This window comes from Neovison vison, chromosome 3, assembly GCF_020171115.1.
Source record: "Neovison vison isolate M4711 chromosome 3, ASM_NN_V1, whole genome shotgun sequence".
Lineage (NCBI taxonomy): Eukaryota > Metazoa > Chordata > Mammalia > Carnivora > Mustelidae > Neogale > Neogale vison.
This window is the reverse complement of record NC_058093.1, coordinates 212,225,305-212,252,786: the sequence shown is the minus strand read 5'-3', so window position 1 is coordinate 212,252,786 and position 27,482 is coordinate 212,225,305. Positions and strand designations below refer to the sequence as shown.

General features: G+C 48.4%; 1 protein-coding gene and 1 pseudogene across 1 annotated transcript; one reads left to right on the top strand and one right to left on the bottom strand.

Annotated features, from left to right (window-relative positions):
• Nucleotides 1-1,318: 1,318 nt before the first annotated feature.
• Nucleotides 1,319-27,411, bottom strand: UFD1 (ubiquitin recognition factor in ER associated degradation 1). Its single transcript, XM_044243719.1, has 12 exons — nucleotides 27,297-27,411; nucleotides 23,376-23,508; nucleotides 22,965-22,997; nucleotides 19,778-19,899; nucleotides 16,516-16,646; nucleotides 14,035-14,107; nucleotides 9,274-9,342; nucleotides 8,381-8,446; nucleotides 8,093-8,140; nucleotides 7,236-7,324; nucleotides 6,038-6,119; nucleotides 1,319-1,442 (listed from the first exon to the last, which is right to left on the bottom strand). Exons 1-12 carry the CDS (start codon nucleotides 27,297-27,299, stop codon nucleotides 1,368-1,370), a joined length of 924 nt encoding a protein of 307 aa, XP_044099654.1. The 5' UTR covers nucleotides 27,300-27,411; the 3' UTR covers nucleotides 1,319-1,367.
• On the top strand, nucleotides 14,831-14,981 carry LOC122903746 (annotated as a pseudogene).
• Nucleotides 27,412-27,482: the final 71 nt, after the last annotated feature.

Below are 27,482 nucleotides of genomic sequence, written 5' to 3'. Positions count from 1 at the left end.
GGGAGGGTCAGGAAGTCACAGCAGTGCTTCATGCCTGTTGAAACCTTGTCCATGTCAGTGATGACCCTTTGAGCCATAGCCCAGCCCTCATCTTCATGACAATCACCTATGCTCTTGATCTGATGACATGTGGGTGGACCCTGGGCCACCATCCTGAAGGAAACATCCTCTCTGGAGTGTTGAGGGAGTTCTATCCAGAGACAGACCCCTCTACCTTCAAGCAGGAGTCCCCCTACAAAAGGAGACCCTGGTCAGGCTGACCATCCCCAACGCAGGGGTCAGAGAGCCTCATCTCTCCATACATTCTCCAGAAGCCTCCCAGAGGAGCTCTTTTCTAATGACAGGATGGAACAAGGGACACCTGCAAGCAAGTCTTCCTCTAGCTCCTGGTTGGTGGCCCAACCAACCCATGTTGATACCTAATCAAACATTTAGAGGCAATCCAGGTTTAATCATTGCCTGTTTTTATTTGAAATTCTTGATGTAAAACTCTTTTCAAGGAACAAAAGAGATTAAATTAGATTAACATGTCAAAAGAGCTCACATTATAGAAAGTGATCCGAGACCAAATTAATGCTAATAAAAAAGGTAGGCCAGCAGAACCTTGGATAATTTAATACATTAAAACCGGGAGTGGGGGGTAGGGAAGGAGAAAGAGGACTGTAACTTTAGCACTTATTTATCCCAATATTCATATTTGTGCTACATCATGAAGCTATTTTACCTTAGAACAGATTCATTAAGGAGCTAATTATTTCCATATGAAATCAAATGACAAGATGAAATGTATTCAGATCAGGAATCTGCCTTCTGAAGAATGGTTCTTTGAGGGTGGGGAGAATATCAAGATGTAAAATAAAAATAGAAACACCCTTCCTCATACAATTGCAGCCAGAGTAATGGGATAACCACTATTTATAGAGCCTGTATCTATTTAAGCCACTTTTTTTTCTAGGCCAAAGGCAATGCTCTAAGCTATCGACCTGGAAAAACAAGGAATAAGTGAAAAAAAGAGAAACAACACCTCAAGTTAGAGCAGTTCAATCCCCTCCATTGACTTGCATCAGGAATTAGGGAACTCTGCTTTGGCTAAGGCAGTGGGAGCAACCCCTCAAGGGCTGAAAGCAAGAAGGGGCAAGGAGGAGGCTGCCTGCCAGACCTCAGAGTGAGGTTTCTCCTTCCCCAAATCATCCACCGAGTCTGACTGTTCCACTTCCAGGTCACACGCAGTAATTCTTAGGTAACTCTAAACAAAACCTAAAGTGACAGAGCATCTTCTGCAACAGTCATCCCCATCAGAGCCAGTAACTAAAAGCCATTATGTTGCAATTGATTATTTTATTTTCCAGTCAGCCAAGAGTCCCAACTTATGGCTTTCTTCCCTTTTTACGCAACGACTGTCCTTCTCCAGAGAAAGCGACGAATCTGCCTCCAGCTTCATCCTGAGTGTGAAGATAAAATACTATTTTCAGAAACTCCTTGGAGGCTTAGAATAAACACTTGATTTTGTTGACTCATGTGCCAGCCACCCATGTCCCTTACTTCCCTGTTATTCATAATACTTTGAATAATGGCTTTAAAATAGAAATCATAATCTACTCAATTAAGAAACAAAACCAGAGAATTATAACTATGCCTCGACCACATCCTTTATTCTCAGGTTGAATGTACATCCTTCTGCAGAAGCACCGCTATTTTCAAAATGTAAAAAATGCAAAACACACCCCCAAAAGAAAAATCATCGATAACTCCACCACTCAAAAATATTTCCGGCCACTTTACTATATATGCTTATGTAAATTATTCCCATATTTCCCCAGTCTCAAGTCGATGAATTTCTTTCTTTTTTTTTTTTTTCTTAAAGATTTTATTTATTTATTTGACAGAGAGAGATCACAAGTAGGCAGAGAGGCAGGCAGAGAGAGAGAGAGGAGGAAGCACTACAGAGAATTCCATCATCCAGGAGAGGTAGGCTTTCATCATTGGATATTACTTCCAGGTTGGGGTATTTTAAATTGCTGTGGTGAGTGCTGCTGCCCCTCGGAACAATTTGTTACTTAAACTGTAACCCCCGGAGGATTTTACTAGTTGCCAAGCACATTTAGATATGGCCTTAAGAAAAACGTATACTGGCAACGGGTCTTTGAGAAGGACGATATACCACCGTGAAGCTGGGCAGCTGGGGATGCCCGGCTCGCTCAGGGCGGAAGGCCACACCTTCACAGAAGCCGGGTAGCCGGGAATGCCCGGCCCACCCAGGGCGGAACGCCGCGGAGCACCGGGGAATGCCCCATCAGCTCAAGATGGAACGAAAACCACCTGCTTCCTTTTTCCGTTATTGCTCCTTTCTCTTCCCAGAAGCGCCCATTGTTAGAGGAGTCCTTTGAATGTGCTTGTTTAACTATAAACTTTATCCTCCTTGCTTGCCTGCAAGACGTTTGACCTTCATCGATCCTTCTGTTGGCTGTTTTCTATCCAATAAAAGTGAGACTGGAGTTGCTCGTGGCAGCAGTCCTTTTCGACTGTTGGCCCCTGCTCCCAATCTCTTGCAGCTGACTTGTTTGTGCCTAATTCTTCTCCTGTTGCCGACTGGAAGCAGCAGTGAGCCGCTTCATGTGTTTGCACACAACTCTGATTTTTTTCTTGGAAGTGTTATTCTACCATAAAAGGCCTGCACAATTAAATTTTTTCTTTCTTTTTTTTTGGGGGGGGGTGTTGCATGTATTTTTAAGGCTCTCAATAATACGGTCACTAACAGGCCCTCAGAAACATTCTATTAAGCTATTTTCCCACCAACAGCAACAGGGCCTGGTTTTTTGCACTGGGAATAGCAGGTACCTTTAAGGAGCTTATACTGCTAGTCAGAGAGGCATTCTCCATGGAAGGAGAGGATTTTGTACTCCCTGATACACAGCCCTGCACCTGCCCTGTCCCTCCCCCACACAGGAGTGCATTGCTGGCAGGGCCTGCACACGGTTTTATGTGGTGGCGACCATGTACATCTGAGTCATAGCTGTGCCATTCATTCTTCCTTTCCTGCAGAGCCTTCTGTTTGTCCCGCTGTCCCTGTGTCTGATTTCTTTCTTCTGCATACATTTCATCACAGCAGGCATCCTGCTGGTTGTGTCTGTTTGAAGGTGTATCTCTGTGGGGACAAAAGGCTGCTCTGCCTGACTGGCCATCCTCTTGATGCTGCAAACGGCTTCAGGGCTCCCTGTTTCCTGGATTTAGGTCTTTCTTATTTCTACTTTATGCCCTCATTTTAGTAGGGTACATCCTCCAAACACTTCCTGAGAAAGGGTGCTTCAGGAATATCCTTTTGTGAGATCCTACATGGCTGAAAATCACTTTTTCTCCTCTCATTTTACCTGACAGGTTGACTGGTGTTACCATGCTAGGGCTGCCGTAACAGAATACCACAGACTGGGCGGCTGAGACAAGAGACATTTAGTTTTTCATAGTTCTGGAGAATGGAAACCTAAGATCAAGGTGCTGACAGGGCTGGTTTCTTCTGAGGCCTTGCTCTTTGGCTTGCAGATGGCTGCCTTCTTGTGATGTTCTGGCATGGTCTTTCTGCTGCACATCCAAATTTCCTCTTTTTATAGGAAGAGTCAAACTGGGTTAGGGGCCACTCTACTGGCCTCATTTTAACTTAATTGCCTCTGTAAAGGCCTTATCTCCAAATACAGATCACATACTGAGGTGCTGGGGGTTAGAGCTTTAACAAAGGATTTGGGGGAACACAATCCAGCCTGTAAGAGCTGGGTATAGAATGTTTTGGAAAAGTTTCCTCTCAGAATTTTGGAGAAGCTACTCCATTATCTCCTAGCTTCCTGTATCCTGCGCTAAAATGATGCTGTTCTTAATCAGTGGTATAACCTCTTTTCTCCTTCTGGAAGCTTTAGATCTTTGCCTTGATAGGGGGCTATTTTCACTCATGGGCTGGACACTCAGAAGGTCCTCCTGGCTGCAAACTAATGCCCTTGCATTGGGGAAAATTATTTTCCTAATGGTTCCTGACCCTTTGGTTTCTCTAATCTCTTTTCAGAACTCTTCAGAAAGTAAAAACTTTCTCGGGGTGCCTGGGTGGCTCATTGGGTTAAAACCTCTGCCTTCAGCTCAGGTCATGATTCCAGGGTCCTGGGATCGAGCCCCGCATCAGGCTCTCTGCTCAGTGGGGAGCCTGCTTCCTCCTCTCTCTCTCTCTGCCTGCCTCTCTGCCTACTTGTGATCTCTGTCAGTCGAATAAATAACTAAAAAATCTTTAAAATTAAAAAAAAAAGTTGTGCTTAAAAAAAAAAAAAAAAAGTAAAAACTTTCTGACTGCAGTCTCCACACTGGGGAAGTTGGCTGGGACACTCCTCGGGGGTTGCCAGACTGTCCAGAGAAAACTCCTCCAACTGCAATGAGCAACCCTGGTAGCCAGCGTGGGAGACAAGCAAGGGAAGGCCACCGAGGGCAACAACAATTCAGGATGCAAACTGTCACTCATTCTTTTAATTCTGTCCTGCTATCCACTGTGTTGATGGCCCCAATCTAAGGACCTACCATAATGCCTCTTCCGGAAGATAAGCCTCCAGCCTTCACCTGGGGTCAGGCAGGTACAGCCCCACGGTGAGGAGGGGTGCTGCGGTTCTAAGTTCTTTGTGACACACATTGCGTCTTTAGCCCCCCATTTCCAGAGGTACCTTTCAGGCTCTACTATCTAAACCAATCGGCCTTTTGGCTTTCTCCACAGGCAGCTCAGGATGCAGCTTCCATGGCTTGTGGTCTGTTATCTCTTGTCCTTTTGTTCTGGGGCTTTCAAAGTTTTGTAGCAGTTGCCTCTTCTCATCAATGTCTTTATTACCTTATTACTTTGTGCCACAGCTTTAGTGGGGGTTCAGGATGGGGCAGAGCTAAGCGTGTGCCTTCAATCCCATCGTCAGCTATCCATTCCTTCTGGACTGGACTTCTGGATTAAACAGCTCTAGCTATGCCTGCCAGCCTTGGTCTCCCTTCCCCTCATCTCCCACAGTCAGGTCACAAGTCAGCCTGCAGGAAGCCCCTGCTGAGGCCTCTAGGCCTGAGGTAGCAAGCCCCAGCCTGTAGCTGGCAAAGGCCTGGAAAGGCACTTAAGGAGGAATCAGAGGCTGAGGTCTCATTGAGGACCACACTTGTTCCCCTGAGCCTGGACATTTCCCAATCATCCCCCCAGGTAGAGGGGAAGAGTTCAGTGGTCAAGAGGCTGGTGAAGGCCCAGCAGGTAGGAGCTAGCCAGTGACTGGTCCTGTTTAGTCTCCCATCCTGAATAGGCTCACAGAACATCTGCCCTCTAGCCTACCCTAGATGCCCAAGAGACTGAGTCTTTGAGAAGAGGAACCAGGAGAGTGGTGGATCTAAAGTGTTGGTGTTCTAGAAATACATAGCACAATGGCCACGGCTGCTGGGTGGTGTGGGGCATCTGCAGTAGGGTGTGTTGGGTTTTCTGAGCTGGTTTCCAACACTCGGAAGAAGTGCCCACAAGTTGGGAACGTACCCTTTGCCAACACCTGCCCCAATCTGCAGCCTTCCCTTCCTGTAACAGGGAATTTCTGGGCCAGGGGAGGCCATGTCTGGAGGGTGGAGGGTGGTGGCACAGAAGCGGCCATGTAGTCGTCAGGAGCTTGTCTCTGTGGCCTGGGTGCCCTCACCTCCACATACCATCATACTCAAATCTGTAAAAATGTGGACAGTCATAGTAGCTACCTCAAGGGATGGTGCTGGGGATTAAACAGTTAAGTACAAAGCACCAGCATGGGGCCTGGCACTTGGGTCAGAACTCTGTGAGCTGGGATGACGCTGATCACCACTACCAGGTGTCACCAGAGCTATGGCCTGTGCACACCCCTAACACAGACTTAACAGGACAATCAGGGTACCAGGGAGAGGGGAGCCCCAGGCACGGGGCAGGGGAGGGTGGGGAGTGGCGGATATGACAGGCGTCATTCAGAATGGAAAGAACTCTCCAGTCATCGCTAACAAACCAAACTTCTCATTACCAGTGAAATAAACTCACCTCTTCAACCTTTTTGACCAGTGGACGTGAATTTCTGATGAAAGTGATCTTACCCAGTTTAAATTCGTAATTGGGAATTCCTCTGTGAAGGAGAGGAAGGAAAAAAAATGGAAAAATGTTAGTTGTGGGAGATAAGAATTGAAGTTCGTTCCTGACCATCGAGAGAAAATCAAGCAGAAAGAGGCAAGTGTCATCCCGGCGACTCACTCTGGGCTATAGCACTGTACCCATTCTGGGCTTGGCCAGCCCTCTGGTGCTTCTCAGCCTCCTTTCTGAAGTAACCAGAAGGCAACTGGGGCAGAGGCCTGTGGACCTGATGCATGGCCTGCTGTGGAGGCTTGGTGGGCCCTTACCATCTCTGTTCTCTAGTCTCACAGACCCTGCAAGGGCTAAATTCTCATTAAACTCTTTATGCTCTCTTAAGAGACTGGGTAAAAACCCACACTTCCAGGGGAGGCTCACTGGCTCAGTGAGTCGGGCATCTGCCTTCAGCTCAGGTCACGATCCCAAAGTCCTGGGATCGAGCCCCATGTTGTGCTTTCTGTTCAGTGGGGAGCCTGCTTCTCCCTCTCCACTCAGCTTGTGTTCTCTCTCTCTCAAAATAAACAAATAAAATCTTAAAAAAACAAAACAACACACCAAAAAAAACCACACACCCAGCATTCTCCTTCTGCTCCTTCTGCTCTAATACACGAGGTAGACAGGTGACATATGTCATCCCCACCACCTCCATGACAACCGCCAGAGCAGGAAACCTGCTCTGAGAGTCCCTGAGCCAAATGACAAAAAACACATTAAGGTAGCTCCGGCCTCCTGTTTGAGGGAAGTTGACATAATGGGACTTGATCAATTATTGGAAGTCACAAAAAAGGAAAATAGAGAGATGACTAAACAGGAACCAGAAAGACCTGAAACAGCAGGGCAAGCTGATCAGGAACCACTTGGAGGTGGGCAGAGGCTGGACCACAGTGGGAGAGGCTTGGTGGATGAGGCAGGGCACCAATCTCCTCCCCACTGAAACCCCTTGGGGAAACACGGGCTCAGGTGGTCCTCCGGCCCACTGAGGAGAGCAGGCAAGGGCCAGTCGTCCACACCACCAGCCTCCTTGGTCCAGGCTTTGTCTCTGGAGCTTGAGTTAGGCAGCCCCAGCCCAGGAACCTGGCACAGAGTCTCCCTAGAGGATGACCAAAAAACCCACCTTTTGATGTCTCCAGGCTTGACTGGGGAGGGGCTGGGTTCTACACCTTTCTTCTTCCCATCCAGTCTATTCCCGGAGCCAGAGAAGGCCTAGATGAGGGAGCAGGAGAGTGCGAAAGAGCTGGTGAGCACACACACATCCTGTGGCCAGAGATTGCTGCCAGGATGTATGGGGGAGGTGCTGCCCAGAATCCTTAGGGACTGAAGCCCTCACTCCCCAGCTGCTGGAGTACGGTAGGCCAAGAACTTTCCACCAGCCCCTCAGGGGATTGCTGTGAGATGAAATGAGCCTACTGCTCAAACACAGCCACCCTACACAAGCAGCCAGTAGCTAAGGACAGGTTGAAGGTTCTGGCCCTAGCCTCTGCAGGACCACCCAGTTCGGTGCCCTAAGGGTGGGCTAAGGCCTCTGTTGCAGCTGCCACACACAGCTCAGCTCCGCTTTCCAGGCCTGACTCCTCTGCCGCCTCCCAATACCCTGGTGCCAGAGCCCTGGTTATCTCCACCTGCTTCCCAGGGAGGCTGGCTGGCCACAGTGCTGGGAGGTCAGCTGCAACTTCCCTTCAAAGAGTCATGTTCTCAGAGATAAAGTAGAATGTGGTCCCCTCTGGTGAATATAAGAGAAGGGTGTACGTGTGTCCTATTTTAACTTTTTGGTAGGTTAGAAATCTTCAAAAAGAAGAAAAATTGGGGCCTGCCTTATAGAATTGTTTGGAGGATTCCAGGACAAAGTGGATGTGAAGGACCATGTCACCGAGAAAGCACCAGATACGTGCGTGCACAAAAACCGCATCCCTGCAGAGGAACCCAGATGGCACGGCGGAAGCACAGAAAGTGAAACTGTGGCCTGGTACTCACACGGAAGCCCAGCTCTCCGGCATAGCCGCTGTGGTCAGCTTCACCCTCCTGACGGGGACAGAAAGACGGGTGATGAGCCTCTCATTGCTACTGCTATCCCTGTACCCCCAACAGCTGGGACATGCTGTCCTCTAGGAGCAAGGCACATGGCCGTGTCAGCATCAGCAGAGGCCAATCACGACGTGTCTGTTGCCACAACACGCGCGGGATGCCCTCCCACAGAAGCCCCATCACTGAAGTGGGCAAACAGCGCCAGGGCTGCGGTGGGATGCCGGACAAACGACTTACAGTAGACTCCTCATGCTGGACTTGTCTTTCGGGCTCCTTATAGCCCAGTGGGGCATCGAAGTCCACCTGTGGTCCCAAAGGGAAGAGTACAATTTTGAGATATGGGGGCACTGAGGCTTCCTTAGCATTTGTGTTTTCACTTGAGACGACCATAGGTTCGCACGTGGTAGCAATGCGACAGAAAGCTGCCCCTGTATACTTTGCCCAGATTTCCCCAATGGTAACATTTTATAAAATCACAGAGGATCGCTGCCTAGATGGCAATAGTGGCACTGTCCTGCCCTCCCATTCAGATTTCCCACTTAAGTTCTCACAGTTTTATCACAAGTATAGGTCAGTGTCTCCATTGCCATAGTTGAGACACTGGATCGTTCCGACCTCAAAGGGACCCCTCAAGTTGTCCCATTATAACCACACCTGCCTCTCTCCTGGCCTGCTCCTGACGCCTGGCAACTACCACCATGTCTTCCATTTCTAAAGTCCTGCTGATTTCAAGAACGTAGCTAACAAATGGAACCAGAGAGAATATAACCTTTTGAGATTGTCCCCTCCTGCTTGGCAGCATTCCCTGGAGACCCATTAGGCTACTGTGGGTACCAGTAGCTGCTGCCTGCACAGAAGCTGAATAAGCTTCCTTGGCTTTCCAAAATATCCACGCTATGGCATGTCTGCAGTGTTGGTGAGTGTGGCCACCTCCGAACTGGCTACAGCTTTGCCACCTCACTTGGCTGCAGGTAGGTCGCCAGGTCCGCAGCCTCCTCTCAGTGTTCTGGTATCACCTTCTTCTGCCTCTGTCACGCATACAGTCCCAGGGGCTGCATGACACTCTGGTGGGGCACTGACTGCCCATCTTCCCCTGGCCCAAGCATACTGCAGGCAGCAGAGGTACTCACGTTCATGTCACACTCAATGATAGACACGGCCTTGTCAGGCTTCGTCTCCATCACCCGCAGCTCATAGATCTGTGGGCAAAACACAAAAATCAGGCGCGTGGTTTCGTGGGCTGTCCCCACTCACGTTACTGCGGCTCCCTGCCTAGCTCCCGTGGACATGCGGTTCACCTCCATGACACCCTCCCCCAGCCACCACCTCTTGCTGTGACGAGGGGGCTGGCTGCCTGCTTGGATGCCTTCCCATCACTCAAAAGAGGCTGTTCCCTATAAGTGGTTCAAATCAGGCAGGGTAGTTATGCATCAAATTGCAAAAGACACAACCTTTATCCCAGGAAGTTCACATCTAGGAATTTATTGAGTAAATAATTAGCTAAACAGCCCAAGAGAAAATTCTGAGACAGCTCTCTCCAATATAATGATAGTGCATGCTCAAAATACCTACCGATAAATCAGTTAAATGAGTGTTATTTGTTCATATATAAAGAAATTAAGTCACCAGTGGAATACTATGCAGCCAACAGGAAACGAAGTTTAAAGACCAGTCACACTACTGTGTGTCTGAGTCGATCTCAAGTATGTAACAAACATAAAAAAGCCCTGAAGGGCAAGAGTTGAAAGTGGCGGAATCTGCTTTTTCCTGCATTGTTTTGGTTTTTTAGCTAGGGTATGCCTTGCTTTTCTAAAGAACAGTCTGGAGAGTCCCAGCATTAAAAAAACCCTAAACATTAATGAAGTGAGAGGGCTTTGTGTCCCCAGCCTGTTTTCTAAAATTTCCTCATGGGGCCCCTGGGTGGCTCAGCCAGTTAAGCATCTCCCTTTGGCTCAGGTCATGATCCTAGGGTCCAGTGACTGAGTCCCAGGTCCGGCTCCTTGCTCGGAGGGGAGACTGCTTCTCCCTCTGCCCCTCCCCTACTGCTTGTGCGTGCTTGATCTCTCTCTGAATAAATAAAACCTTTTTAAAAAATAAAGTGTCCTCATTATTTATTGAAGATAAGCAGCAAGGCATACGTGCCACTGTGTGGATATAACCCAGTTTCTCCACTCAATACCCGGGCTAAGTCCACCGGTTTGGCCATCCCGTCTATACCACCACCAATACTGCCAAGATATCCGTCAACGCTGGGACCACAAGTTCTCATTTTGTTATAGTCGTGCTTTCAAACTGAAGGTCACAGCTGATTAGTGGGCCATAAAGCCAACTGTGTCATAACCAGAGCTGGGAAAGAAAAATCTTGCAAGGAGCACAACAGAAACACTAGACTACGTTGCACGCAGTAAAGAGAAATTCTTGTGACTTTTTTTAGTTTTTTGTGTGGTCATGCTGCCTCTAAAACAGTCATTTTATTATTTATTTATTTTTAAAGATTTTATTTATTTATTTGACAAAGATCACATGTAGGCAGAGAGGCAGGCAGGCAGAGAGGAGGAAGCAGGCTCCCTGCCAAGCAGAGAGCCCAATGCGGGGGCTCGATCTCAGGACTCTAGGATCATAACCTGAGCTGAAGGTAGAGGCTTTAACCTACTGAACCACCCAGGTGCCCTAAAACAGTCACTTGAAACTGTTTTTAAACATTCAACACGTACAGAGTTTCTAGTTATTTTTATTGATTGAATATTCTCTTGGAGTGCAAATAGAGAACACTTTCATTCTTCTTTTCCAGTATTTGGGATGTCCTTGTTTCAGGTTCACATGTTAAATATTTCTGCTTTATGTGGGATGTTTACCAAATTTACTTCATATTTGCTAGTTTATTTGTTTGCCATTCCTTTTGGCACACTGGTCTTTCCTTCTAGGATACTGCTTACTCCTGAAGCTCATGCTTTTCAAGTACCACAGGTAAATAAACTCTCTTGGATTTTGTTAATCTGGAAGTATTTTGATATTGCTTTCATTCTTTAAAGATGAAGATGACTGGTGACAGTTCCTTTCCGTACTCCTTTGGAGATACAGTCAATCCTGGAACAATGGGTTTGAACTGCACTGGTCCACTTAACCCGGGGAGTTTTCACAGTCCAGTGCCTTAAACCTGTTTTCTCTCACTTGTGACACTTAGTAACATTTTCTTTTCTCTGGCTTACTCTACTAAAACAGCCCAGTTTATGACACACAACCCTACACTACGTGTGTTAATTTGCTGTTCCTGTTTATGGTAAGGCTCCCGGTCTATAGTAGGCTATTAGTAGTGAAGTTTTGGGGAGTGTGAAGTTATACACAGATTTTTCACTGTACGGGGCTAGGTGGCCTAACCCCATATTCTGCAAGGGTCAACTGTTTTCTGTTATTTTAGGCTATAATAGCTACCACTCTTTTTAAGTACCTTCTCTCTGCCTACCTCTCCATATCCTATTCGGTGTCTGCAACTCACCCTATGGGATATACATTATACTCCCTGTAAATGTGGGGTGAAGGACAGCTCTAAAGCAATTTCCCTTACTGCCTCTTCACAACAGCGACACTCCTCCGTCCTCTCCTGCTGGCATTTTCACTGAGTATGTGTGACTTTCTCAGGATCCCCAGTACCCTAGTTTCCCCTGCGCTCATGGCTTTGACTCTCTGTGTAGAATTCTAAGGCCCTTCTGCAGATTTAGCTTTCATTTCATGAATTCTCTATCAGCTGTTATTTAACTCTTTGACTGTTTTTTCAAATGTGCCTAGTTATTTTTGGTAGTCTTTTGCTGATTGCTAAATTTTATGATTCCATTTACAAAAATTTCTTTGAACATTTTATACGTAATTACTTGATGTTTGCATCTGAAAATGCCAATACTGGGTCGCCTTTGGCTCAGATCATGATCTCAGGGTCCTGGGATTGAGCCCCATGTCTGGCTCCCTGCTCAGTGGGTTCTCCCTTTCCCTCTGCCCTTTCGCCCCCTCCCAGTTCATGATCTCCCTCAGATAAATAAAATCTTCCCAAAAAACTACAAAACCCACAAAAGACAACAAAAACCGAAAATACCAATACTGATTTCGCTAAGGGTCTATGTCTGCTTTTCTTGTCTCTGCTTGGGAATCTGGTGGTTTTATTATGAACTCCTGTTTGCTTGCTCCATCTACAGTAATCCTGAGGGTTTAACTAGTATCTGGGTTCCTTCTCCTGGGATGAGGACAACATCCATCTCTGGATCTGTTTAAGCCCCTTTAAAGGCCTTACTTTAATGTGAGAGCCTGCAGTTCTGATAGCTCACTGACGCACTGGCATGGCCATCTGCACACAGGACAACACTGAGAGAGATTCTTAAAAATCTCCTATGTTCTAAGCAAGACCAAGAAGACAGTCACAATCTAGACTTTATCCTAAAGTAAATTGGGTTTTATCAGAAAGGCCCTTCCCTACTTCCAAAAGTAGAGGTCCAAACAAGCATTTCATTTCTATGCCACTCACCTTCCCTCTTCGTGCAAAAATTTCAGTATTCTCCTTTATCATCAATTTGGATTATATTTAGCATTACTACCTTCATATTAAGAATGATTACATTAAAGCGGCCCATAATTAATTATGAAAGCTTCAAGTATTCATTTAAGGTAGAGAGCACCTAAATTGTTCCCCACTAGCTAAAGGGAACAAGATTATTTTTTAGTTTACGAGAAAACATCAAAGTGTGATTCAAAACCCACAAAACTGAAAAATAAGGATTTTCAGCAACGGATGCCTCAAACAGAAGGAAACTTGAGAACACTCTGGATCCCTACATTGACATGGAGGGAGCAAGCAGCTGAACCATGGGCACCTGTTCTCCGTTGTGAGAGCCTGAGTCCCCGACGGGACAGGAGAGTGTGTGAAGGGGCAGGGAGCTGGCCTTGGGGAAAGCCAAGCAGGGGCTGTGGTCTCTCCCGAGCACCAAGAGGTCTGCTCTGGCAGCAACGCCACGAGGGTCACCATCCATTGTCACAGCAGGTGAGGGTGTCCACATGGCTGTGCTCCATGCCTGTGGCAAGATGGGGAAGGGGCAGGCTTGCCAACTATGACAGCTCTCCTCCACCTGTTGCCACAGATAATGGGGAAGTGGATAGCGTCTTGAATTTTGTGTCACTTATACAGGACATAAATGAGAAACGGGAGGACGAGAGACAGCACTTTACTTTACAGCGACATTGTCTAGATCTAGAGAGCTAGGAAGCACTGAATCACAGACGAACATATATGGTATTCAGACCCAAAAGATTCATGTCCCAGGGGAGCTTCCAAGGGAAAACCAGAGCTGAAGCAAACAAGAGGAAGAGGACATGTGGTCCCATGAGAAGGAGAGGTGACCTCAGGTGACACTGTCCGTAGGCAGAGCCAGGCTCTGCTTTTCCTGTGCCCCAGAGGACTTGGGGCATGTTGTAGGGCCAGCTCCTCAAATCACAAGGACGAGGACCCAGGCTGCTTTGTTTCTGTGTCCCCAGACCAGCAAAGGGAATAGCTCAGATTATGGGTGCAGTGAAGAGCTTCATAACAGAGACACAGTCAACACTGTTGGCATCATGGGACGCAGACATATAACTAATAACGTGAAGCTCAAGCACCTGAAAACGCAATTAATCAATTCTCAATCAAATCAATCAGAGCTGATGAATGAATTACTACAGGACTCTAAACATGAACTCATGGGGACTTAAACAAGCAAAGAGCAGGCATCCATCATGATAAAAGCCAGGCATACTCTGCTTAAAAAGAACCCCCATTCAAACCCCAGAATGGACACTGCTGGTCCTCACTGGCTGTGACCTCTGCTGACCGGGACACCAGGCCATGCTGGCCCCATGGTGGAGACACTCACCTTCTCATTGTAGTTGATGGCAATCACGTCCCCCGTGGTCAGACAGGCAAAGTTTCTCAAGGCGTTCTCTAATCTGCAGACACACACTGTCAAGGTAACATGGCAACACAGGTACCTCAAATCTGAAACAAGTTCCGTGAGAGGTTTAGATAATCACCGTCATTAATTTCTACCACACAGACAGTGGGATATGACTCAGCAATAATTATGGAAGGGTAAGCTCCTAGCACGGATGAATCTCGCAAATGCCTCTGAGGGAAAGAACCTGCCACAAAGTGTTCCCTCAAGAAAGGCAGCTCTCTTGAGGGCCAGGAGGCAGTAGGAAGTTCCCAGGGCTGGAGGTCAGGTGAGGATGGGTGGGCAAGGGCACAGAGGACCTCTTGGAAAGATGGAAACGTTCCAGATATACAAGTGTTCCCATTCGTCAACCCATCAAACTGTGCATTTTACTGTATGTAAACTATACCTGAACAAGTTGATCTTAAAAGAAAAAAAAGAGTGTATGATAAACAGGCCCCCTCAAAAATCAAAAATGTTCTCTGACACTTTTGTTGTTTCTATCTTTTGGGTGGTAACCCAACTTTAGGGGTATGTTTAATGAGGAAAACTAAAAAAATAATAAAAATTAGGAAGGAAAAAGTAACCTAAAAACTTTTTTTCTAATAATAATTAATAATAATGTCTTAGAAACTGAATAATCCAAATGCCCAGGCGAGGGAGTAATGCCTATTCACACAGAATATTTTTACCATGTCCTCCTCATCAATTCGGAGGATTATTTTAAATAGAATGGTTAAGCTTTGCGCAGTGGCAGTATCGTAGCCAATGAGGTTTATCCGAGGCGCGATTATTGCTAATTAAATAGAATGGTCACACATACACTGTGGCTCCAGAACCCAGCACTGGGACATGGGACAGCACGTGAAGCTCTCAGAGTCTCACAGAGGGTACAAGATTCAGCCTGACTAGAATCCCTACTCTTCCTCTCACCCTGTTTCTTACTCAGACAACCTTCTAAGATGAGAACAGCTTTGTGTAAAGGGTATTCTGTGCATACTGTCTTTGTCCCCTTGCATAAAATGCCATGCTGTTGGGGTGCCCTGCCCTAACTCCACTGGTGGCCGTGAAGCGAGAGGCACTGAGCTGTCACAGCCAGCCCTCCGGGCCTCTAGGGGCAGAGCTGGCCTCTGCCTCACAGCTCTGTGTGCCCTCGGCCTCTGGGCTGAGTCTGGCTTTTACTATGAGTGTCTTTATCCTGTCAGCCAGCCCAGGGAGCACCACACTGCCTCTCAGCTGACAAAGGGGACACTCTTTCCCTACGGGCTAAAAAAGTTTAACCATGAGGCTCTAGAAAGAGCCTCTGAAAACCATGTAGTAAGTCTATATCGAAACACACATGAAAACCAGAGAAAAACCATAAGGGGCTGCAGTCACGGAGGCAGACACTTCCGGGCCCTGCCAGGCAGGTGAGTACATCCAAGGTAGAGCTCTTAGGGACCCGGGCAAGCAGATCTTGCCACAGGATGTCATCCTGCCTGTAAGTCCAGAAGCATTCAACAGTGAGTGCCAGTGAGCACAGCTCCCCAGACCCCCACCATGTCCAGGTCCCTGGCATAGGGGACTTGACAGGCTTGTCACAGACACAGTCAGCAGAAGACAGCACAGTGCACCCACATCCAGGATGTGGCCAGCAGCAGGCTCGCTCCCAGGTTTGGGGTGGTGATGGGGATGTGCAACCGGTGGGAGACGGTGGAAAGAGACTTTTTTCAAAAAAATATCTACCTATCTGTATTGTTAAATTGTGTTTTTTTCAAGCCTTTTAAAAACAGGCAACGGAGTGACCTCTCTGTAACATGATGTGAATAAGCCAAGGTGGGGCCTCTAAGCCAGAGGTCTAGACCATAGAGGACTCACAGCATGCTCCTTGCCCACACCGGTTACTCCTTTCATTAGCAACACACATGTCTGGCTTAAATTCAGAGACTATACCAAAAACCACTAAAACCTATAATCTTTTCTTTCTTCTTGCTGACAGAAAATGTACTGTCAATGCTCCCCACTGGTTTGGAGTGCAAAGTGCTAACCCTGGGTAAAAGGTGAGGCTGAGAAGTGCCCATGGCTGAGGTGGGGCACCGGGGGCCCACTGGGGTAGGGCCTGGAGGGAGAACAGCCAGCCTCCTTCCACCAGAGCACACTGAGCTTTGTGCCAGGTACCCTAGTCCACCTGGAGGAAGGGCTCCATTTTGCCATCAAAGATGTGTCTGGAAGAGGCCCACCCATAGAGCTCCTGGCACAATTGTCCAGGGCAAGGCCAGGGTGGACATGCTGGCCAAATACCCTTCTTCTCAAACCACAACTTCAATCACAAATGAATTTGTGGTCCTCAAAGCCGGCACATGGTCATCAAAAAGCTCACTGTTTATAGACTGCCGACACACCCCTCCTTTGTCCAGAAGAATCCTTCTTATCGCAAAAGGATACACTGCTTTGGGGTTGGTGATGTCCAGGAAGTCAGGGCTCTGAGGCTGGAATTTGGAGTAGGTGGCCACTTGAAGGTTGACACTCTCCACCTGAACCAAGCCCCCTTCTTCCAACAGCAAATTCTGCATCATCTGAAGGAAGAAGAAGGCTCCATGAGGCTCTTGGAAATGGCCAGCATCAGCGCCATCTAACCACACGTACGGCAGGCCCAAGTCCGACATTCAGACGGCCTCATTCTTGGGTTGCTGGAAGAGGAGTCTGAGATGAGGACTTGAGGACAGGTAATTTAACCGTAATTTGACATTAGGAAAGAGGACAAAGCAAGCCAGGACACAAGTCAAGGACATGAAAGGAAGGCCTTGGGGTGCTACCAGGAGGCCGCCGCTGGCAGTGTGGGTGTCTCTGCCACCCTCTGAAAAAAGATGGTCCACCGGAAGGGTCACCTAGAAGGGACTGCTACCAGTGTTAGGTCTCTTACAAGCAAAGTGTTTCCCCATGGAAGCTCACCGCCCCTACTCCTTGAGTTATCCCACACCCAGCTTACAAGGCCTTGGGGTAAACAGCTGCAATGGAGGCAGGACAGTGATGACATCCAGTGGGCTCACCTCACATGGAATGCCCCCTAGCTAGGGCACAGAGTAGTGACGAGTCCTCAGAGGCATCTGCTACAGGGGTCATATAAAACTGACAAGTCAACCCCACACCTCTATGTAATTGTCCTGTGTGGTGGATGCTGGCTGAGAAACAAGGTGGAGAGAGAACATAGGCCTGTGAGTACCTGGTGGGCAGGAAATCAAGATACCACAACCAGGCTGACACTTGGGGGGTCAATGAGGGTAGGCCAGAAATGAGAAACCCTGCATGTCTTGGAATGGTTTTTTTGCTTTTCTTATCTTAGAGGTTTTTATTTCCCCCAAGATTTATTTGAGAGAGAGAGAGAGAACGTGTTTGCACATATGAGTTTGAGCAGGGGTAAGGGCAAGGGGAAAGGGAGAGAGACTCTCAAGCAGGCTGTGTGTGAGCACAGAGCCTGACGTGGGGCTCAATCCTACAACCCTGAGATCATGACCTGAGCTGAAAACAAGAGTTGACCTCCTAACCGACTAAGTCACCCAGGTGCCCCTTCGAGTTTCTTACAGAGAACTTCAAACATATAAAAGCAGAGAATGGAGAGGGTGTCTTACTTGCTCAGTCAGTAGGGCATGAGACTCTCTGATCCATGGGTTGTAAGTTAGAGCCCCAAAGTAGGTTGTAGATTAAAAAAAAAAAAAAAAAAAAAAATGCAGAACTGCATGAGCCAGCATCTACACACCCACCCCTGGCTTCAACAGTGATCAGGTCAGTTGACCTTGGTTCCTCAGTCACTGCCCCACTTCCCAGCCCCATCCCACACTGGGCTGCCCTGGTGCTGGTCCTGGGCATGATACCCCCTCAGGAACACTTAACCCAGATGGCACTGTAAAACAGCACTGCTGACCACAGAGGCTCCACAGAGGTAGAGGAGGAGACTCTAAAGGTCCAAGGACAAGATGTACATAAGAGGAAGGAAGGCCAGGGCCAAGGTGGGCAGAGGTCATGAGCAAAGCTGGAGAAGCCTGCTGAGGTCTCCACAAACTCTCTTTGGAAGGGTGCTCACCAGGCTGGAGAGGCAACAGACCTGTAACTGGGACATTCGGTGACCTTGGAGAGGGACGTTTTCCTGGGAAGTGCTATAAGGACTGGAAGTCAGTCTGTTGCAGCCCAAGCTCACAGGGAAATCTGCCACTGAAGACAGAGGAAGGACACAGCCATTGGCAGCTCAAGGAGGAAAGGTAGGAGCCTGGGTCCCCTGCTTGTGGTTGAATCAGCAGGCTCAGACAGGACTTTTGGGGGGGAAGTAGTTGATGGAAGACCCCGACAGCAGGGAGGAGGCTTGCTCCAGGGCTGGCCTGCTCCTTGTGTGCACAAGCCGCTGGAAGGCACTGGTCACCATGGGGCACAGGCAGTATGACAGGCACCTTGCAGTAGGCATCCATCCACACGCTCCCTATGTCCTGGGCAGGATCTTGGTCGAGGCCAATAGATGAGGCCTTAGGTGCTAGAAGAAAGTCCAGCATCTGTTCCAGGCTGACTTGCCCTGAAGAAACCTGGGAGCTCCAGGTGGGATGGAGGCCACCAAGCAGCTAACAGAAGGCCCCTGTTCACATACCCACTGAGGGTGGAAAGATTCTCAGGCTAGCTCTGATCCCAGCAGTAGCTGGGAAACCCCAGGCCAACCACCCATTCTGGCCAAGAGCTGGAAGACCAGCCCAGAGAGAAGCAGGTCCACGTTATCTAAAGAAGCCTCCCAAAGGATACAAAATTCCTCAACAAAAGTGATCCGACCAGTTTTCTGATCCAAAACAGTCTGAGAGCTGGACAAGGGGCCACCCAAACGCTTTATCTGTACGGTTTTCCCTGGGCTACTGTCTCCTCTTTTACCTCTTCATAAGAGTCACAAAGCGGCTCTGAGGATCGAGAATGACCTGGGGAAGTTGTCAGTGCCCAACACCTGAGCCACCTACAGCACTCTATCTGATGAGTAGGACAAGGCCTCGTGCCCATGAGGAGCACCTGTAAACCCACAGGACAATAAGGCAAGGTTTTGAGCGGCAAGTGCTGGGAGAGCAAGTGAACAGGGAAGCAAGTTGAGTCTGGGCTTTGAGGCATGAGTAAGAGCTCCTTGGGGGACTGAGGCTAGGAAAACAACATAGGAGAGGTAAGGCAGCAAGTGAGATGGGAGCGTAGGGTTCCTGGTAGGGAGGGGGCTGGCCAGGCCTAGCACTCAGGAAGAACCCAGGCTCAAGAGAAAGTCTAAAGGCAAAAAAGAGAGGCTTTGTTTCTATGGCAAGGAAGTGATGTGCTCTGGAAGGACTCAGTTACAGATAGCATGGAAGCACACGAGCGTGTACATACCCACACGTGACAGAACTGGGGAGAAATTAGTAGAAGTGGGAGCAGATGTATTAAAATGTGGAACTCGGTACTCAGACCACTTCAAAAACACTCCTGCTCTATTATTTTTACAAAAGCCTTACCCAGGAAATGGCAGGTAAAGAGCATGGCTGCGGTTTCTGGGCTATCGGCAGATCAACTGTCAAAGAAAAGACCACCCCCCAGCACACAAAGCCTTGCTCTGCATCCCATCCTTGTAGTCCTGACACACACTGGGGGCTGCTCTCCTATGGGGCCCTAATCCTGAGACAGGCCATAGATTCTCAGAGACCGGCATGACCCCACTCACCCAGTGCGGGAGGTAGCAGATGCCCTCATCGGCCACGAACTCCAGCACACCGCAGTGCGTCATGCGGTCGGAGTTCTTGTTGGTCAGTTTGAACAGCATGGGGTAGGTAATGTTGAGTCGGCCTGAAAAGGAGAGAGAGGCTGAGGCACAGCTTCTGTGAGGAAGAAGTTCTATTACCCAAAGGTGCTCCTCTGAAAATCAGCCTCCCTGGGTGCCCCTCATGGCTCCACAGGGCCTAGTTGCCCAAAGCAGGCAGACCCACAAGGCGCTCAGGCCCCTAAGTGCCTGCCCACACTCCTCCCATGCACGTCACCTGGCCCAGAGTGCAGGAATGTTTGGTCACCTGGGGACACAGTACTGGCTTACGCTTGAGGCTTTCGGAAATCCCAACTTTAAAAAGTAATATGGTGGGGCGCCTGGGTGGCTCAGTGGATTAAGCCGCTGCCTTTGGCTCAGGTCATGATCTCGGGGTCCTGGGATCGAGTCCCGCATCGGGCTCTCTGCTCAGCAGGGAGCCTGCTTCCCTCTCTCTCTGCCTGCCTCTCTGTCTACTGTGATCTCTGTCAAATAAATAAAATCTTAGGAAAAAAAGTAATATGGTAACTCATGTGTTCGTAAATAATTTAATTGCCAATTAATTAATTGTTAATAATTGTCCAACATGTTGGACAAAAACCCCACCTGCAGAGGTTTCTACTTAGAAAGGTGGGTAGGAAAGAAACACGTGCACCGAGATGCTGCAGTGCAGTGGGCAGGGTGGCATGGGGGAGTCAGCACTCCTGCAGTCAGGTCTCCAGGTGATTCCTGGCAGACCAGCTGGGGAGGGAAGGCCAGAGAGGAAGCAGCCTGAACAGTTTGTGAATGGCTGGCCATCAGGTGAGACTGGGGTGAGTGTGGTCAGGAGGAGAGGGAGGGTGGGCCAGGCACTAGGCTAGGTGGGAGCATTCGTCAAAGTGTGCTCTCAGCAAGGTCACAACACAGTACGTCCCCTTGCTCTAGTGGTCCGGAGACTAGGCTGCACGGACAGCCAGAGGCAGGCAAACCCAGGAGGGCAGGAGGTGAAGGCAGTGTGAAGCGGGAGACCCAAAAGAGTCAGGGATCTAGGGATGGGTCTGGCACAGACTGATGCGGTGACAAGTAACAAGTGTTTGCTACATTCCAGGCTCTGGCTTACTCTTTCCAGACCAGTGAGGTAAGAATGACCATTACTCTTTTTTTTTTTTACCATTACTCCTTTTATCTATGGGGAACTAACATGCCCAGTCAGCAAGGAGCGCCCAGGAGCGAAAGCACTGGAATTCAACCCAGGATGCCAGCCCAGATCTGAGGCTTAACCACCAAAGCTCACTTTAGCCTGTCAGCTTAAGCAGATGTGGCCACAAAAACTCCATTCAGTGGCAGGAGGTATGGCAGACTCCGCCTGGGATCTCCCTGAAAATTATGGTGATGCAGATCAAGTAAGAAGTTTGGGCAGGAAGCCAGAGATTGGGGAGAAGAGCCTCCAGAATTGGCAGCAATGGGCGTGGGTATTCTTGCCCCATCACCAAGGGTGACTTGGAGGCTGGCGTACAGTGGCCAAGGGCCCAGAGGCCAGGGCTTCTGTCCCCAGTGCACCTGTCAACTGCGGAGTCGTGAAGCAGAACAGTGGTCAGTCAGGGTTGTGAAGCAGATCAGGCTCCAGCCAAGGAGCCAAGATTCTTGTGGTTGGAAGAAACCCCTGTGCTCCTCAGTCTGGTGGTTTTTACACCACATTTTCTGATTTAGAGAAGTGCGTTGGGGCTCCTGAGCCCTCCGCCCGTCTCACCTCCTCCAAACCGAGCAGTGACCCTTTTATAAATGAAGACTCTCTGTAAGATTTCTTTTGTACAAAATCTCTTCCATGACTTAAGAGATCCAAACGCTGATCTAAGCTCCCTGTCCCAATCTGAGTCTCTTCTCAGACACCTGTACCAAGGGTCACACCTGGCACTCAGTGCCTGGCTCAGTCAAATGGAAAGGCAGGCTCTCTGGGGGACCTTGTTTCCATTTCTGTGATGGGGCTATGAACCCCATGGGTCTGTTAACCCCTTTGGCTGTGCAGAGGCCAGAATTACAGGCCTCCGCCGGGTGTGACCACTGCCGCTGCCAGCACTGATTTAGCCCTGCCGGCTAAAGGCGACCTCCAGCCTTGACTGGTGTCACATGGGCTTGGGCTATTTACACACCTCCCACTGGGCACCCTCTTGGGAGGAGGAACTCTTGCCATACAGAAGCTTTGACAGATGGCTGCTGTGTGCCCCTGTTTAAAGATGAGAATACTGAAGTTCAGAGGCCAAGTCACTAGTCTATAGGCCAGGTGCAAAGCCCAAGCTGGAATGCACCAGACCCATACCCCTTCTCAATGGTGCTGCCCCCCCAACCACTATACCAGACACTGAGTGTGGACCTGCCCTCTGGTGGCCTCCACCGTCTCCTGCCTCAGATAAGAGAAATTCACACCAAAAAACACCCCTGAATCTCAAAAGTAACTGACTGCGCCCATGGCTGGGGGGCTTGAGGTCTCCATGGGTTGTTCTCACAAGATGAAGGGTTGAGGAAAGAGGAAGTATAGCCACTCTCACACCCATGGGACTTTCTCACTCCTGCTATGAGAGAAAGGACCGGATGAGAGTGGCAGCAGACAAAAGTTCAGTTTTTTATGTGCTTTTCAATGCAGAGGAGCAGACAGGGCTAGGAATTCTGGCCTGGAGCTGGGGGAGAGATGAGAAGTCTGCTGCACAGCACCCTCCTGGGAGCCCACTGCCTCCTTTAGGAAAAAACCTAGTGAACCCAGCCAGTAGCATCAGGATGATGCCTCAGCAGGGTGGAAAAATGCACTGGTGCTCGAACTTTCCTTTAGTCCTGATGGGATCCGAATAAGGTGTATATGTGTGTTGTGGGGGGAGTGGGATGTTTCACAAGAGTAGAACCCTCTTCACAGGGGAGGGACCTAGAACTGAGTACTTGCTGGCCCTTGGACAGCTGGCCACCGCCTTGCCAGGGCATCTGCAGGCCCAGCTCTCTAGTCCAGCGTGCGCCTTCCACGGACAATTCCCAACCAGGAATGACGAAGGTCGCCTATGTCCGGACACACTGAAGAGCATGTGCCAAGTTTCTGACATACACACTTAAACAACCTCGATTCCCCAGCCATGGAGAAAATACTTACTGAGTTGATCGAGAGCTGAGGGCGGCATAATTACTGTGGAAAGAATATTTTAAAAACATTAAGAAAATAAAATTAAAAAGGCAGAACAAAAGCCAAAATTTAGTTTCTGTCATATCTTTAAAACATACTATATGATACTTGTGAGGTAGCCAGCATTTCATCATGGTCTTTCATGAAGAATTTTACTCGCTGTAATTCATGGTGGGGAACCCAATAGCTATTAGCCATAAATCTAATCATAATTAGGACTCTCCCTCCCACCCTAGGCCCCCCTTAGCAAGTCTAGGGCAAGTAAGAGTATCGCTGTAACTAGCTTCTGTTACACATGCAAAACAAGAGCTACTGAAGACTATAAGCACTGCAGGTTGAGGGCAGGAAAGGTTACTATTCAAAATAAAAACGAGCACATACTCTTCCCTCCTTTCTCCACATCTGACCTGTCATTAGGCCCTGCAAGCATGGACACGGAGAAGCAGCGGTACTGTGTGGAGAAGCGGTTCTGGAAGACCCGGGGAATCGGGTGGTCAAACATGTTGAAGGAGAACTACATGGAAGGAAAGAGACGTTGGAGTTAGAACAGAACAAAGGTACATTTCTTCACGTCGAAAGCCCAAACAAGTCAGGCAGTTAATGCAGCCGAATGTTCTAGAAGAACAAGATGCACCAAAATCCTGATGGAGCACAGCAGTCTGCTGGAAGCACTTACTTCCCCGGAAGATGGGAATCTCAGATCTGTTTCTACACATTCAGCCCTACCCAGTCTCGTCCCTCCCGTCTCGATTCCACTGCTTTTAGAAGGTTCAATCTTATTAAAATATACAATTGGCCACGTCAGGCCTGTCATTAACCTTTCTCAGTCTCTCGCCCCTCACCCAAGGATCCAGGCCAGACCTCACATGTACCTCAGGGACTCGTTACTATGGTCCACAATCTCCTACCCCTGCCACACCTGGTTCCTCCAACCGGAACACTTTCCCTCTTCAACAATTAAAAAAATATATCTATTTTTTAAAATTTGAGTGCCCACTATCTGCTAGGCTCTAATCTAATCACTAGCAGAACAAGGGCAAGACGGGGTAAGGGACAGAGAGCTCCTGGGAATGCTATTTTTTTTTTTTTAAGATTTTATTTATTTCTTTGAGAGAGTGAGGGAGAGAGCAGAGCACTAGCTGGAGGAAGGAAAGAGGGAGGGAGGAGCAGACTTCTCATGGAGCAGGGAGCCCAACATGGGACTCAGACCTGAAGGTGGATGCTTAACCGAATGAGCCACCCAGGTGCCTGGGAATGCTATTTTAAGTGGGTGGTCAGGAAGGGACTCTGCAGAGACTTGAATGCCAGGAGGGAGCCAGGTGAAAACAAACAAAAACAAAAACAAAAACAGGGAACAGCATTCCAGACAACAGGAAAAACAGGCATGAGGTGTTTGCACTCCTTCCCCTAGCTTCCATGACCATCCTTTCCTTGCTCCAGGAACCTTCCCTGCTTTGCCCAGGGTTTGGACTGGTGCCCCTTCAAGGTGCTCTCATGTTGTTACACTGTGTGTACGCCTTCATGTTAATAAGTAAACTCAAGGCATAGCGCCACCAAAAAGGTACTATCCCAGGTCTTAACATGCGGATTATGGTGAGGCTTAGAAAACGTGTTATACAGCAATCTGGAGTCTTCTCAAAGTATTGCCATTACCATGATGTCCCTCCTCCCAACCCCCACTAATGTAAAATTATACAACAGGGTACATATCCAAAACAACTGAAAGCAGGCTCTTGAAAAGATCTTTATCTCATGTGCGAATATTCATAGCAACACTATTCCTAATAGCTAAGAGGTGGAAACAATCCAAGTGCCCATCAACAGACGAAAGGCTAAAAAATGTGGTCTAGGGGCACCTGGACCCTGCCTTTGGTTCAGGTCATGATCTCAGGGTCCTGGGATAGAGTCCTGCATCGGGATCTCTGCTCAGTGGGGAGCCTGCTTCCTTCTCCTCTCTCTCTCAGGTCATATCTCAGGGTCCTGGGATAGAGTCCTGCATTGGGATCTCTGCTCAGTGGGGAGCCTGCTTCCTTCTCTCTCTCTCTCTCTGCCTGCCTCTCTGCCTACTTGTGATCTCTCTCTGTCAAATAAATTCTTTAAAAAAAAAAAAAATGTGGTCTACCCACACGCAATGGAATATTATTCAGCCTTTAAAAGGGAGGAAAGGGGCGCCTGGGTGGCTCAGTGGGTTAAGGCCTCTGCCTTCGGCTCGGGTCGTGATCCCGGGGTCCTGGGATCGAGCCCCGCATCGGGCTCTCTGCTCGGCGGGGAGCCTGCTTCCTCCTCTCTCTACCTGCCTCTCTGCCTACTTGTAATCTCTGTCAAGTAAATAAATAAAATCTTAAAAAAAAAAAAAAGAAAAAAAATAAAAGGGAGGAAAATCTTATCACATATTACAACATGGATGAAACTTGAGGACATTATGCTCAGTGAAAAAAACCAGTCACAAAAAGACAAATACTATTTGATTTCATTTATATGAGATCCCTAGAGTTGTCAAATTTATAGAGACAAAAAGTAAAATGTTGGTTGCCAGGGAACAGGTGAGGGGAAAATGGGGGAATTGTTGTTTAATGGGTACAGAGTTTCGATTTTACAGGATTAAAAAATTCTGGACATCCAATATACACAACAATGTGAATATACTTAACATTACAGAATCTATGCTTAAAAATGGTTAAGATGGTAAACTTATGTGTTTTTTACAAGTTTTAAAAAACATCTCATAATGAACAACTATTTCCCTTTTTTAAAAAAATTTTATTTATTTATTTGAGAGAGATCACAAGTAGTCAGAGAGGCAGGCAGAGAGAGAGGGGGAAGCAGGCCCCCTGCTGGGCAGGGATTTCCCGATGTGGGGCTCCATCCCAGGACCCTGAGATCATGACCTGAGCTGAAGGCAGTGGCTTTAACCCACTGAGCCACCCAGGCACCCCTGAACAACTATTTCTTGACTGGATTCCAAATACACATTAAATAGAGGGAAAGCCATCTACTGATAAGGTCTATTACTAGCAATTCCAAAATTAGCAAGATGAATCTGTGATCTTCCTGAAATACAAACACGGTATGTTCCTGCTTAGAATCTCAAATGGCTCTTCAATCTCTGAGAGCTTTAGCATAGTAATTTTCAAGGGTTTATCTCTTCTTTTAAGCACAACTCTGTTCCACAGTCTTGGCCAGAAGCGTAACAAATGTGAAGGCAGACCAGACCAGTGGGGGATTCCCGTAGCCTTTCACTACACCACCCCATCTAAGCCATTTTTTCTCTTTGCTTTCATTCCTTCTTAAATTAGAAAAGCCCCACAAAGTATTCAACACCCCTAACAACTTGCCTTCAATCCACCCATGAACCTGACCTTCTGCCCCCTCCCTGCTGCTCCCAACACCAAGTCCTACTTTCCTTTAGGACTTCCCTTTATAATCCCAATACCTAGCATATGGCCTAGACCTCTCAGGTATTCAACGTGTTTAAGTGGATGAACTTGAGAATGGAAGCATGATTCAACAATGACATACTTCGGATAAAACCTAATAACCATTACTTCTTTTTGCTAAAATAAACAAGTGACATTGAGGCAATGCCATACGATGGCACAGGACTAATCTTGCGGCCAGACACACTTGGCTTCAAATTTCCACTCCCACTTCCCTGATCTAAACTACTTTTTTAAACCTTGGGTGTTTTCACGATTAAAATGATGATAATCATCCTTACCTCCAAAGGCACTGTAGGGATTAAATGGGATGAGGAGTAATAAGGGACTGTGGGTGTTAAAAACTGTGCAAAACAAAGAGCGCCAGCAAAAACTAGCTACTACTGTTATCTTTACTGAATCGCTTAAATAGCCAAAGGCGTCATTACAACCGACGCATGACCCAGAAGTACCGCGCTGGAGGAGAACTGGGGCAAGGGCTGAGTGTTCCCGCCCATCGGAATGGCCCCCAAGCATTCTCCCTGGGGGGTTCCCCGACTCGGCTCCTCACCCCCAGCAACTTTTCCATTAATTTGGTGTTATGGAAACCTGTTACATGCCTAGCACTTGTGAGACACATGGGTGGACCCAAACGTAGAAAATTCCTTTTCATCCTAAAAGAGTTTAAGTCCAACTGAGAGGAAATTCGAACTGTGCCCGGGACCAACGAAGATGAGCCAAGGCCGTTCGTGGTCAAGGGTCCGGCTGTTGCCCGGCCGGGGTGACTCGGCATCTCCGCGGCCGTCCTGTCAGCCCTGCCGGACTCGGCCTCGGCCCCTGGCTCCAGTCCAGCCCCAGCTCCCAGCCCCCGCCAGGCCGCGCTCACCATGGTGGACACCTCTGCCTCGAAGATGCCGCTTCGCCCAGAGAACGTTATGATGAGAGCCCGCCGACCCTCTCTGCTCGCAGCAGCCGCTGCCGCCGCTTCCGCTCGGACGCCCTGGGAGGCTCACCGGAAGTGCCAGACGTGAGACCCGGGGGGAGATGAGGAGGACAGGGGTCGGCTGCAAAT